At 56.6% G+C, this 12,371-nt stretch overlaps 1 protein-coding gene across 6 annotated transcripts in view; it reads right to left on the reverse strand.

Moving 5' to 3' along the window:
- Nucleotides 1-12,371, reverse strand: part of PRKCZ (protein kinase C zeta) — a 142,352-nt gene that overhangs the window by 47,603 nt on the left and 82,378 nt on the right. For 5 of the 6 annotated variants that reach the window (XM_033228672.1, XM_033228676.1, XM_033228675.1 and 2 more), the window contains one exon: nucleotides 6,696-6,781. In XM_033228672.1, coding sequence (XP_033084563.1) covers nucleotides 6,696-6,781 — 86 coding nt within the window. Of the gene's footprint in view, nucleotides 1-6,695; nucleotides 6,782-8,057; nucleotides 8,423-12,371 lie in introns of those variants that run through there. The other variant, XM_033228678.1, reaches the window with a different exon arrangement.

A 12,371-nucleotide genomic window follows, 5' to 3' on the forward strand; every position in this document is an offset into this window, starting at 1 on the left:
TTTTCTGCCTTGCCCAAGTGCCCGAAGGGTTCCTGGGAGCAAAGCATCTACACTGTCACCGCGTGCCCAGAGTCTCCAGTTTAGATTCTTTCCAGACATAACCCTTTCATATGCTTTTTCCTCTTTTACCACTTTTCACGAATTTCCTTCCTATTACAGAATCACCTCACACCCGAGTGAAAGGAAATACAGTGTACTCTGAACGGCATGAACTGAATTCACATGAGGAAACGGGACCCTCAGCACGTGTGGGCACCAGGTGCAGCTGAGCAAACGGGGCTCACACCCCCTATGCGACCCTCCTGCTCATCAGGAAGAGCCTGCTCGGGACACCGGGGCCCGGGGACCCTTCCCCCGCCCACAGCCCGCTTGTTTGGGTGGGGACAGATAACCAGCACCTAGGACAGTGCCCAGCACACAGCAGGCATCAGGTAAGAAAACACATGCACATCATCGCTTTCAACTTCCGTAACAGCAAAAAGGAGCTGACTCCACATCCTCTGCACATGCTACCTACATCAGTCCGGCCATGACAGCCAAACCAGGACCGTGGGCTCTATCCGAAGGAGGGAAGGGTGAGAGGGGGCATCCCACCCGAGACCTCTGACTCGGTGCCAATCTAGCTTAACGCTGGCACCGGGAGTTTTGCCCCAGTTGGTACCCGTTGGATGTGTGGACCCTGGAGTTAAAGGAGGTGCTTTGGCTGCTGAATGTGTGGACCTTGGAGTTAAAGGAGGCAGGCTCTGCCTCCCAGGTTCAAATGATTCTCCTGTCTCAGTCTCCTGAGTAGCTGGGATTATAGGTGCCTGCCACCACATCTGGTTAATTTGTTTATTTTTAGTAGAGACAAAGTTTCACAAAGTTGGCCAGGCTGGTCTCGAACTCCTGACCTCAGGTGATCTGCCCACTCCGGCCTTCCAAAGTGCTGGGATTACAGGCATGAGCTACGGCACCAGGCCTCCCTGCTCATATTTTCTTTTCTTTTTCTTTTTTTTTGAGATGGAGTCTTGCTCTGTTGCCCAGGCTGGAGTACAGTGGCATGATCTCGGCTCACTGAAACCTCCAGCCCCCTGGTTCAAGCTATTCCCCTGCCTCAGCCTCCCCAATAGCTGGGATTGCACCCACCACCACACCCAGCTAAATTTTGTTGTATTTTCAGATGAGATGGGATTTCACTATGTTGACCAGGCTGGTCTCGAACTCCTGACCTCAGGCAATCCTCCTGCCTCGGCCTCCCAAAGTGCTGGGATTACATGTGTGAGCCACCACTCCCGGCCTCCTGCTCATATTTTCAATGACCCATTTTCATGTTTTAGACCCTTACCTATTCTGATGGTTGGAGCCCCTGTCTGGGCTTTTACCAGCTTGGGCTCAGGATATCCTGCTTCCCACCGTGTTTTGTGGTTTTCGATTTCGAGCTCAAATGCCTGATTCATTTATTGGCGGGAATTCTTTGAGGCTGGCTTGAAGGGGAATTGCGTTGGCCTCTGCCAGCCACCTGAGGGCACTGCTTGGACCAAACCTAACAGGCACTGCAGCTCCTGGGTGGCATCTTCTGCTATCCCTTCCCCACCCTCACTCCATAGCCTCTTCTCCAGGGTCTCTGTCCACTCATGATAAAGGCCAAAGTCTTGGGCTGTCCACCCAGCTGTCCCTGTGGCTCTCGTGCCCTGTGTGCCACCAGCAGAGGGCTCTCCAGCAGCCACCGCTCAGAGACGTGGCCTGCCATGGTTTATACTCCACATGGTAGAGTGGGTTGTTCACAGCAAAAGGAGTAGCAAACTCCAGACACGATTCCCACTCTTGCTTGTAAAAATAATGCTGAGCTGATCTTCTCCATACACAAACCTCCGAATGACGGGTGATTTCTTTTGAAGACAGGCAGAATGAGGACATCGCTGCACATTTCCTGCGTGATTTCCAGAGAGTAGGGTCCATGTCTGCCCCACATCCCCAGGGTTGGCAGACCCCATGACAGCAACCCTGGGCTTTAATTACTTTTTTGTTGTTTTGTTTTTGTTTTTTGTTGTTTTGAGGTGGAGTCCTGCTCTGTCGCCCAGGCTGGAGTGCAGTGGTGTAATCTTGGCTCACTGCAACCTCTGCCTCCCGGGTTCAAGCAATTCTCTGCCTCAGCCTCCCGAGTAGCTGGGATTACAAGAACCCACCCCAACGCCCGGCTAATTTTTTTGTATTTTTAGTAGAGATGGGATTTCACCAACTTGGCCAGGTTGGTCTTGAACTGCTGACCTCGTGATCCACTGGCCTCGGCCTCCCAGAGTGCTGGGATTACAGGCGTGAGCCACCACGCCCGGCCGACTTTAATTACTTTTAACACCTTCAATGTTGACAGAGAAAATGTCTTGTGTTTCCCTGATCACCTGCCTGGTCACCTATGGAGGTCACGCTGTCCTCATCTCTAAGCAATTACAGTCTTACTTCCTCAACCACTCACACCCGTTCTGTTTCTCGGTCCCAGCATTTACCAAAAGCCTTTGTGTAGGAGCTCTCTAATCCTAAGTGTGAGTTGTCTGGATCTCTTCTGGGTTTTATGTGCTACAAACCCTTTTCCTATATGATTTTTGCATTTAATCTGGAAACTAAAAAAATCAATCTGTGTGGCTGAGTCTAAAGACCCTCTGGTCCTCACTGCCCGGTTTTTCTCCAGAGATATACATGGCTTCTAGGCTTCTTTTTGTCATTTATTTGAGACGGAGTCTCACTCTGTCGCCCAGTGGCAAAATCTCGGCTCACCGCAATCCCCGCCTCCTGGGTTCAAGCGATTCTCCTGCCTCAGACTCCCAAGTATCTGGGATTACAGGCATGCGCCACCATCATGCCTGGCTGATTTTTGTATTTTTAGTAGAGATGGGGTTTCACCATGTTGGCCAGATGGATCTCGAACTCCTGGCCTCGAGTAATCCACCCATCTCGGCCTCCCAAAGTGCTGGGATTACAGGCGTGAGCCACTGTGCCAGGCCCTGTGATTTTTTTTAACCTCAATCCACCTGCAATTTACTGTGATGGGAGCCAGCAGGCTGGATGCCCACCCACCTCACCTCCCCCCCACCCCGTTCCTGGGCTGATAATTAACCAATCGCCTCCTCGGGATTTACTGCAGGATCCGTTCCCTCCTCCGCTACAGGAAGTGCTCAGTCCTGCGGGGCCCAGGGCCAGCTCTGACCCAGCAGTTCTGACCCACTGAGTGGGCTTCCCTGTCCCCCAACCCCGAACCATCCTTCACGGGGAGGCAGCCCCTCCTCACCTTCTTCTTCAGAACCTCGCTGGCTCTCTCCCTTTGGTTCCCCCTCTGAATGCTTCCTTCCCAAAGTCCAAGGGCAGTCATTTCAAGTGCACATAAAGACCCAGGCAGGGAGCCCAGTCCTGTGCGACTGATGCCCACTCTTTCATCCTTGGTTCACCAACAAAGAGGACGGAAAAGTCTCTCTTCTGATGCCCACTCTTTCATCCTTGGTTCACCAACAAAGAGGATAGAAAAGTCTCTCCTCCTGGTGCTTGTTCCCCTTTAAGTCTTACTGATTCACACAAAACCAAGTGCTTCCCTCCTGAAATGCCCCTTTTAAGTGACAGTGGAGGTGATCTGACTGGTCCTGCAATTAACATGAAGTGGGCGCTACATGGAGCAGCTCTAAGGTCCGGGCAGAGAATGTTACGAGCAGACGGCGAGATCAGAGCCTGGGCACCATTAGGTGGGAACTGGACAGGGTGAACTGCAGGGCAGCTGCCCTCCCTGAGCAATCGAGTTGCAGGCTTTTGGGCCACTCTTGCCTTGGCCTCTGTGTTTGTGAAACTGGCTCGTTCACATGCCCAGGAGGGCTGCACTTCCACGGTAGAGTGGAGATGCAGTGGGTCCCCCTGCCACCTGTTCCTCCGGTGTCTGCAGGAAGGAAAGGAAAAGCTTTTGCTCACTGGTGGTGGGGAGGGGAGGGTCACTTATGGCCTGCACCTGCTATCGGCAAAACGGACTTTTCTCCTAAGAGCTGCACAGTGAGAGGCCAGCACCCTGTGCTGCCTGGAGCCCTGGCCCGTGTCGCCGGGTGAGTGGGTTCACTCTGGGTTAATCCGTCATGCAGAATGAGGGAAGAGACAGATACAGAAGAGGCCATGTGGAGACGGAAGCACAGGTGAGTGGTTCCTCTGTGAACCCAGGAACAAGGCTGCCCACAGCTACAGTGGCTGCGGGAGAAGGAGGGCGCGACCCTGCCGCACTGTAATGGGTAACACTAGGCGCCAGCTTGACTGGATTGAGGGATGCCTGGAGAACTGGTGAAGTATTGCTTCTGGGTGTGTCTATGAGGGTGCTGCCAGGAGACTGGCATTTGAGTCAGTGGACTGGGAGGGCAAGACCCACTCTCAGTGTGGGTGGGCGGCATCCAACTGGCTGCCACTGTGGCTGGCGCGAAGCAGGCAGAAGCGGGTGGGAGAAGCAGTTTTCTCGGGTCTTCTGGCTTTCATCTTTCTCCCATGCTGGACGCTTCCTGCCATTCGTCCTGCCCTTGGACATCAGATTCCAGGTTCTTTGGCCTTTAGACTCTGGGAATTATTAGTGGTTTGCTGGGGGCTCTGGAGCCTCTGGCCACAGGCTGAAGGCTGCACTGTCGGCTTCCCTGCTTTTGAGGCTTTTGGACTCGGACTGAGCCACTACTGGCTTCTTTCTTCCCCAGCCTGCAGCCGGCCTATCATAAGACTTCGCCTTGTGAGCCCGAGGGCCAATTCTGCCTAATCAACTCCCTTTCATGTACATGCATCCTATTGGTTCCATCCCTCTGGAGAATCCTAACATGACACCTTCGTTTTGGACCTCCAGCTCCAGACTGCGGGAGAGTGTTTCTGTGGTTTAAGCCACAGGTTAGCAGTGCTCCGTTCTGCAGCCCCAGAAGGCTTACACCATGGTCCTCAGAGAAGGCGGCCAGGTTGGGCTGGGGTGCGGACAGGATCTCTGTGCTGCAACCCTCCCTGGCACCATACTCCACAGATGCCCCCAGTGTGGCCACCTCCAGCCACACTTTCCTGAGTCCCAGCCCAGGCCAAACTGCCCGTTCACTCACACTCACCTGCCCTAAGCACACAGCCCACAGCCGCCTAGGCTCCCCATGTCCTGGTGTCCCCAGCCTCGTCCTCAGGGTTTCCCAGACACTGGTTGGACTCTCCCATGCCTGCCACATCCTCGGTGCTCGTGGCATCTCTGTACTGACCTCCTAGGGAGTATGATCAAATGCCTCCTCCTCGAGGAAGTCCTCTGGGCTCTCCAGGCAACGTCCAGGTCTTCCCAGCGCTGGCCTACGGACCTCCTGGAGCCTAGTTCCCTCCACACCCCTCTTCAGTCACTCAGGAGCTTGTCCTGCATCCCCACCTCCAGCGCTGGCCTACTGACCTCCTGGAGCCTAGTTCCCTCCACACCCCTCTTCAGTCACTCAGGAGCTTGTCCTGCATCCCCACCTGTGTCAGCCCCAACAGAAATGGGAGTCCAGACGACCCATTCTTGCCACATGACAGGAACTGAGCAGATGTGGGGGCGGGAGGAGTGGCTCACATGCACAGAACTTCTTGATGGTCTAGAGGGCAGACCACAGGAGTAGGTGGGGCAGGTGACCTGAGGTCGCTCCAGGAGATGGAGGAGCCAGACGTACAGCAGAGGTTGACATGTGAGCCCACGTGGCAGGTGGGTGTGGAACGCAAAGGTAGCTCCAGGGCCACTGCTCCTGATGACAAGGCAGCCTCCACGCAGCTCTCTCGCAGTGACACACGTCCATGAACCCCCCTGCCACCATGCATTCATCGTACTGGCTTTACAGGGAGGGAACTGAGGCACAGAGAGGGTGGTACGGAGGCAGAGAGAGCAGAGGGGCTGGGACTGAACCAGCACGGAGTGGCCTTGGTGTCCCATCATGCTGGAGATGGCTGCTGGAGGCTACCTGTCACGGGAACAGACTGCAAGAAGCACGGGGCTGGCCAGGCAGTGGCATGGGATGGGCTGTCAGGGGCTCTGTGTGGAGGCCCGCAGTGGGGACAGGCCCTGTATGCTTCTACCCACCTCCAAGACACTCCTTGTGTGGGACAAACTCCAAGGCCACCAAGGCACCCCAGACACCTCCCCTTCCACTGTGAAATACAACAATTACAAAAGCATCTGAATCACCCATTTCGTAAGAACTAGAAAAGCATCACAAAGAGAAACAAGGGAAGTAAGCTAAGTATCCTCTGGAAAGGGCCCCCATGGGCGGCCGTTGGAAAGACAGAGACCCAAGTAGGGATGGGGCTGAAGGAGCTTCCGGGGTTCACGGAGACTCTTGCAGCCAATAGGAACACTGTGTGCAGCTAAAAACACACCCCTGGCACTATATGTGGAATGTGGCCGCTCCACTCTGGATGCAGGCAGGCTGGGGCCTCAGGCCAGCGAACCCTGAGCCCTGATAAGAGTCACGCAGCCAGGCAGACACAGACAGCATTCACTGGGCAGCCACCACGCAGGGAAAGGCCCGGAGGGCACCTCCCGCCTCAGACAGCCCTAGTCAAAGCCTCATCCCCGCACCAGTGAAAGCATTTCTGTGACCCTGCCCTCGGGTGCCAAAAAGAGCTGAGTCTGGGCTCAGCAGGATGTGCCTTCCCTCCCCTCTCTTTGCTTTTAAAAGTAACAAAGGGCCCCTTGAGGGACTGGTCCCGTGGGGGCTGCTCACCCTGTTAAAGCGCTTGGCTTGGAAGAGATGGCCGTTGGCACGGTACAGCTTCCTCCATCTTCTGGCTCCCCGGCGGTAGATGGATTCTGGAAAGGACAGGAGAAAGGCGTAAAGAAACAGAGTGGCGGCCGCGAGCCCACGCAGGGTGCAGCTGCGACAGGCCACTCCCGTCCAGGTGGTGGTGGCTGCAGAGTCCTCCCAGGCAGGGAAGGTAGGGCTGGAATGACAGCCTCCCGGCGGCCGCTCTCTGCCCCTCCTCACATGATCCTCATGGTGTCACGGCCTCGGCGGCTGGAGACAGAGGCCTAGGTGAGGATGGAGCCAGGTGTCCTCACAGGGCAGACAAGATCCACCACTGGACGGCCGCTGGCTGACAGTGGAGCGGTGAAGTCGCCCCAGGCCTGGCAGGCTGGGCTGTTTGCCCCTGCCTGTTTTCCTTTCCACCCTCTCCTCCCCAGGCAGCCCGGTGAAAAACAGGCTTTTTTCCACACAGGGACAGTTCAAATGGGCCTCGATATTTACACATGACTGTCAGAGGAAGGAGAGTGGACGCCACACTGGAGCCTGAGCCAGGCTAAGATGCAGAGCGTCACTGACCTCACCTCAGCAACTCGCCAGACACAAGCGGTGCGAGGCCCAGGGCTCTCCAGTCGAGTTTCCTTCAACCTAATAAATCTCAGGGCAGGAGAGCCAAACCCACCGTGCCCCCGTTTCCATTCGAAGTTACCAAAGACATCATCTTTATAACATGCATTTGACAGTCCAGCCCATGTGGACTGTGTCTCTTACGAAAAGTGCCAGCACCAAGCCTGTAACCAGACGGCTGGTCTTGTCCTTCTTCAAAACCGTGTCTCGCTTTGCTTCTCCAAAACGCTTTGAAACGGATGTGTGTGTAAACAGAATCTTTGGAAACGTAACGTACAACGGGAAGCTTTGTGCTTTTATAAAATTCCATCATAAAAGCGACTTTCATGAACCAAACGAAAGTGCCACGAATATATTGAAGTGGAAATTGTAACGGAATGTTTTTAAAACAGGCAAATGACTAGCTCTGGCTGGAAACTGCTGAAATCAGGCCACATGGATGGTAAAACCTGCTCCTCTTCCTTTAAATATTCAGTGCGAGACCAAGAAGTCAGCGGTCCTCCAGGAGCGCAGGTGAAACAGGCCTCGCGGCGGCGGGTGGTTCAGCCCCCCCAGCCCCCCCAGGATGGCTCGGCATCCCAGTACCCTGGGGCACGGTATGGGGTTTGACAGAGGCCTGGTGACACCAAAGGCCCCTCTGGCCACAGACGCGACTCCCAGCAAGCCTGAGGCCAGGCTGGGGCTGTGCAGCCTATGCTCCCTCCACATTCCACCCACCTGGGCGCCAGGCCTGGGCTCCACAAAAGGCGCAGACCCCCGGGGACGGCCACACTTTCGGCCCCTGCACCCCTCAGCCCTGAGGAGGTCGGGTGAGCGCCCACGTGGCTCTGCCCACGACGACAGGGCACATCCTGCCCTAACCAGCCCACAGCAGGTCCTGGCTCCAGGAGTCCGCAAGCCTGACTTTTCCCCTCGGGGGGCGCTCTGCCCGCCCAACAACCCTCTCTGAAGAGAAAAAGAGAAGCGTGTGAAGCGGAGAAGACGGAAGCACTGTGGGCCACGGAGACAGCGGTGCACTGCTTGTTGGGGGGGCCGGTGGTGAGTCGAGGGACGGACGCACAGCCAGGGGCGGAGCCGAGGGACGGACGCACAGCCGGGGGCGGAGCCGAGGGAACGGACGCACAGCTGGGGGTGGAGCCGAGAAATGGGCGCACAGCCGGGGGGCAGAGTCCAGGGAAGGACGCACAGCGGGGGGCGGAGCCGAGAGGCGCACGCACAGCTGGGGGCGGAGCCAAGGAATGGGCGCACAGCCGGGGAGCGGAGTCGAGAGATGGACGCACGGGGGTTGGGGGAACCGAGGGACGGATGCACAGCTGGGGGGCGGTGCCAAGAGGCGGGCACACAGCTGGAGGGCGGAGCTGAAGGACGGACATGCAGCTGGAGGGTGGAGCTGAGGCAAGTACGCACAGCTGGAGGTGGAGCTGAGGAAGGGACGTGCAGCTGGGGGGTGGAGCTGAGAGAAGGACGCGCAGCTGGAGGTGGAGCTGAGGAAGGGACGTGCAGCTAGGGGGTGGAGCTGAGAGAAGGACGCACAGCTGGAGGGCGGAGCTGAGGCAAGGACGCACAGCTGGGGGTGGAGCTGAGAGAAGGATGCGCAGCTGGGGGTGGAGCTGAGAGAAGGACGCGCAGCTGGGGGGATGGAGCTGAGGGCCGGACGCACAGCCAAGGGGGCGGAACCGAGGGACAGAGGAGCAACTGGTGGCAGAGACGAGGGACAGACGGGCAACTGTGGGCTGAGCTAAAGGGTGGACGCACAGCTGTGGGGCGGAGCCGAGGGATGGACTCACAGCCGGGGGCGGAGTCGAGGGAATGGACGCACAGCCGCGGACAGAGCCCAGGAAGGGATGCACAGCTGGGGGGCGGAGCCAAGGGGCGGGCGCGCAGCTGGAGGGCGGAGCCGAGAGACGGAAGCACAGTCGAGGGGTCGGAGCCGAGGGATGGACAAGCAGCTGTGGGCAGAACCGAGGGGCGGACGCATAGCTGGGAGGTGGAGCCAAGGGACGGACACACAGCTGGGGGCGGAGCTGAGGGACGGACACATAGCTGAGGGGCGGAGCCCAGGGACGGGTCGAAGCTGGCTGGAGCAAGGACACACGGGACCCACGCCCAGTGCGCCTGGGAAACCCTGAAAATGCGCCAACTGGACACCAAGTTCAATCAGTAAAGACAGTGACGTCCTAGCAGACGCCAGGGCTCATCAGGGAGCCCCCAGCAGGGTGAACAAACTCTCCCACAGGACACAACACACAGCCCGGCGTCCCCAGTCCCCGCTGGAACGAACTGAAGTGTCCCCTAAATTCACGTGGGGAGCCCTAGCTCCCAGTGTGGCTGTATTTGGAGATGGGGACCCCACGCCTCCAGAACTTGAGAAAATAAGTTCCTGTCGTGTGTAAGTCACCCTGTCTGTGGGGTTCTGTCACAGCGGTCCAGGCGGGGACTGACCCCGCTTCCCATCACACACACACTCGGCCCCTCGGAGATGAAGGATGGAAACATGGGCAGCAAAGCGGCAAAACATTTTAGAAGGAATTACAGAAGATCTTAGTCACCCTGAGTCACCTGCACACGTGAGAGACAAAGGGCCCGTGGCTGGGGACACTGGACTGAAAAATCCACGAGGTAAATGCAGTCAAAATAGGAACAGAAAACCAGAGCAGGCGTCTCGCCCGAGAGACACAAGCATCTCAGCCCTGAGAACCATCGGAGCAACCTGCAAGGCTGCCCAGGCGTCTCCTACACTGTGGGGTCAGCACAAATCAATCCCCCGCAGCCCCAAATACCTTCGAGGCCCAGGAGTGCACCGGGGAAATGGCTTATCCTCTGGCAGAGCCTCGCAGCTCAGAATCGAGGACCGTTTGCTCCCCCTAGGGCCTGGCAGCCCCACTGCTGCTCCGGGAAAGCTCAGAAACACTGGCTCCTGGGCTCAGGAGCATTCAAGAATGTCTGATGACCCCAAGGTCTGTGGACAAGAGAATGCATAAATAAACTGATGTGTGGGTGTCCAACGGAAGATACAGCCAGTGCGAAGCCCACCTCAGCCACGTGCATGGTCCAGAGGTGTCTTAGAAACACCAAAAATCAAACCCTAGGGTGACAGAAACATGGTGCCATTGCTGTAAAACCAAACAAGTAAAAAAAAAAAAAAAAAAAACCCAATAGGCCAGGCGCGGTGGCTCACACCTATAATCCCAGCACTTTGGGAGGCCGAGGCGGGTGGATCACGAGGTCAGGAGATGGAGACCATCCTGGCTAACACAGTGAAACCCCGTCTCTACTAAAAATATAAAAAATGAGCCGGGCGTGGTGGCGGGCACCTGCAGTCCCAGCTACTTGGGAGGCAGGAGAATGGCGTGAACCTGCGAGGCAGTGCTTGCAGTGAGCCAAGATTGCACCACTGCACTCCAGCCTGGACAACACAGGGAGACTCTCTCAAAAACAAAAGCAACATCTTGTTTTAGAATACACAGTCATGTGACAAAAATGTTCTAGTAAGCAAATAACCAATCCAATTTCAGGCTGGCAGCTGTAACCAATCCAGTTTCAGGCTGGCAGCGGTGGGGGACAGGCTACGGCTGGGTAGGGCTTACGTCCTGCCCCTGGCTGGCTGCTGGGGGCAGTGTCCATCGATTACCACGCTTTATAGTGCACGAGTCCTGCGCTGCTAGCGTGCGTCAAAAGGTATGTTGAGTAACAGTAGAACTAAATGACCTGGGGGCAGAGGGACAGAGAGGATCATTTCAAGCATTTCCTTCAGACCTGCCTCCTTCAAATATCCCGTCTCACTTTTTAAACTTTAAGGGTTCGTTTTGAACTTTTATTAGGGAAGGGAGTTTGCCCCAGCCTGTGTTGCCCAGGCTTGTCTCCAACGCCTGACCTCTGGTGATACGCCCACCTCGGCCTCCCAAAGTGCTGGGATTACAGGCGTGAGCCACTGTGCCCGGCCTTCAAATCAGATTTTTAAAAAGGAACAAAGAGCTCTGAGCCTACAAAGAAACTCCCAGGTAAGAAGCCACTGGCATCCCTGCTGCTCACGGGCGCCGCCTGGAGCTTGGCTCCAGGCAGGACACAGGTGGCAGCCAGTGGTCAGCTCCAGGCGCCACGGGGACAAATTTGCAAATACCAAAGGAAAATGAGCGAGAGGCAGGGATTCAAGTGACCCAAAGACCACAAAGGCAAGGCCACGCCCCACCCCACTGCAGTCCAGCTGGAAGGTCCAAGCCCATGATGGCGGCCCTCTTCTGGGAAGGCCAAGTGTGCTGGCACTGCCTGCAGGAGGGTCGAACCGTGTCAGGCGGGAGTACTGCTGTGTGTGGAGACCAAGTGTGTCAGGCGGGAGTACTGCTGTGTGTGGAGACCGAGTGTGTCAGGCGGGAGTACTGCTGTGTGTGGAGACCGAGTGTGTCAGGCGGGAGTACTGCTGTGTGTGGAGACCGAGTGTGTCAGGCGGGAGTACTGCTGTGTGTGGAGACCGAGTGTGTCAGGCGGGAGTACTGCTGTGTGTGGAGACCGAGTGTGAAAGGTGGGAGTACTGCTGTGTGTGGAGACCGTGTGTCAGGCGGGAGTACTGCTGTGTGTGGAGACTGAGTGTGGCTCAAGGGGATGTGCGCGGATGCCAAGTGCCAAGGCAGGGCCTGCAATGGTTCACTATATGTGTCCACACGGCTGGGCTATGGTGCCCAGATGGCTGGTCAGATGTTATTCTGGATGTTTCCATGAGGGTGAGTATGGATGAGATAAACATTTAAATTGGCTGACTATGAGGGAAGCAGACTGCCCACCACAATGCGGGTGGGCTTTGCCCGAGCAGGCGAAGGCCCCCACAGAACGAAGCCTGAGCTCCCTGAGCAGCAGTGCTGTGGCTGTGGCTCCTCTTAGGTCTCCAGCCAGCAGGGCCCCCCTGCAGATTTTGGGCTTCATGAGTCTCTATGAACAAGCCAGTTCCTTATACCCTATTGGTTTGGTCTCTCTGGAAAATCCTGGCACAGGGTCTCCAAGGTGGGACTTCTGAGCAGGCATCATGTTTCCCACTTT

Source organism: Trachypithecus francoisi, unplaced genomic scaffold (genome assembly GCF_009764315.1).
Source record: "Trachypithecus francoisi isolate TF-2019V2 unplaced genomic scaffold, Tfra_2.0 Lachesis_group12, whole genome shotgun sequence".
NCBI lineage: Eukaryota > Metazoa > Chordata > Mammalia > Primates > Cercopithecidae > Trachypithecus > Trachypithecus francoisi.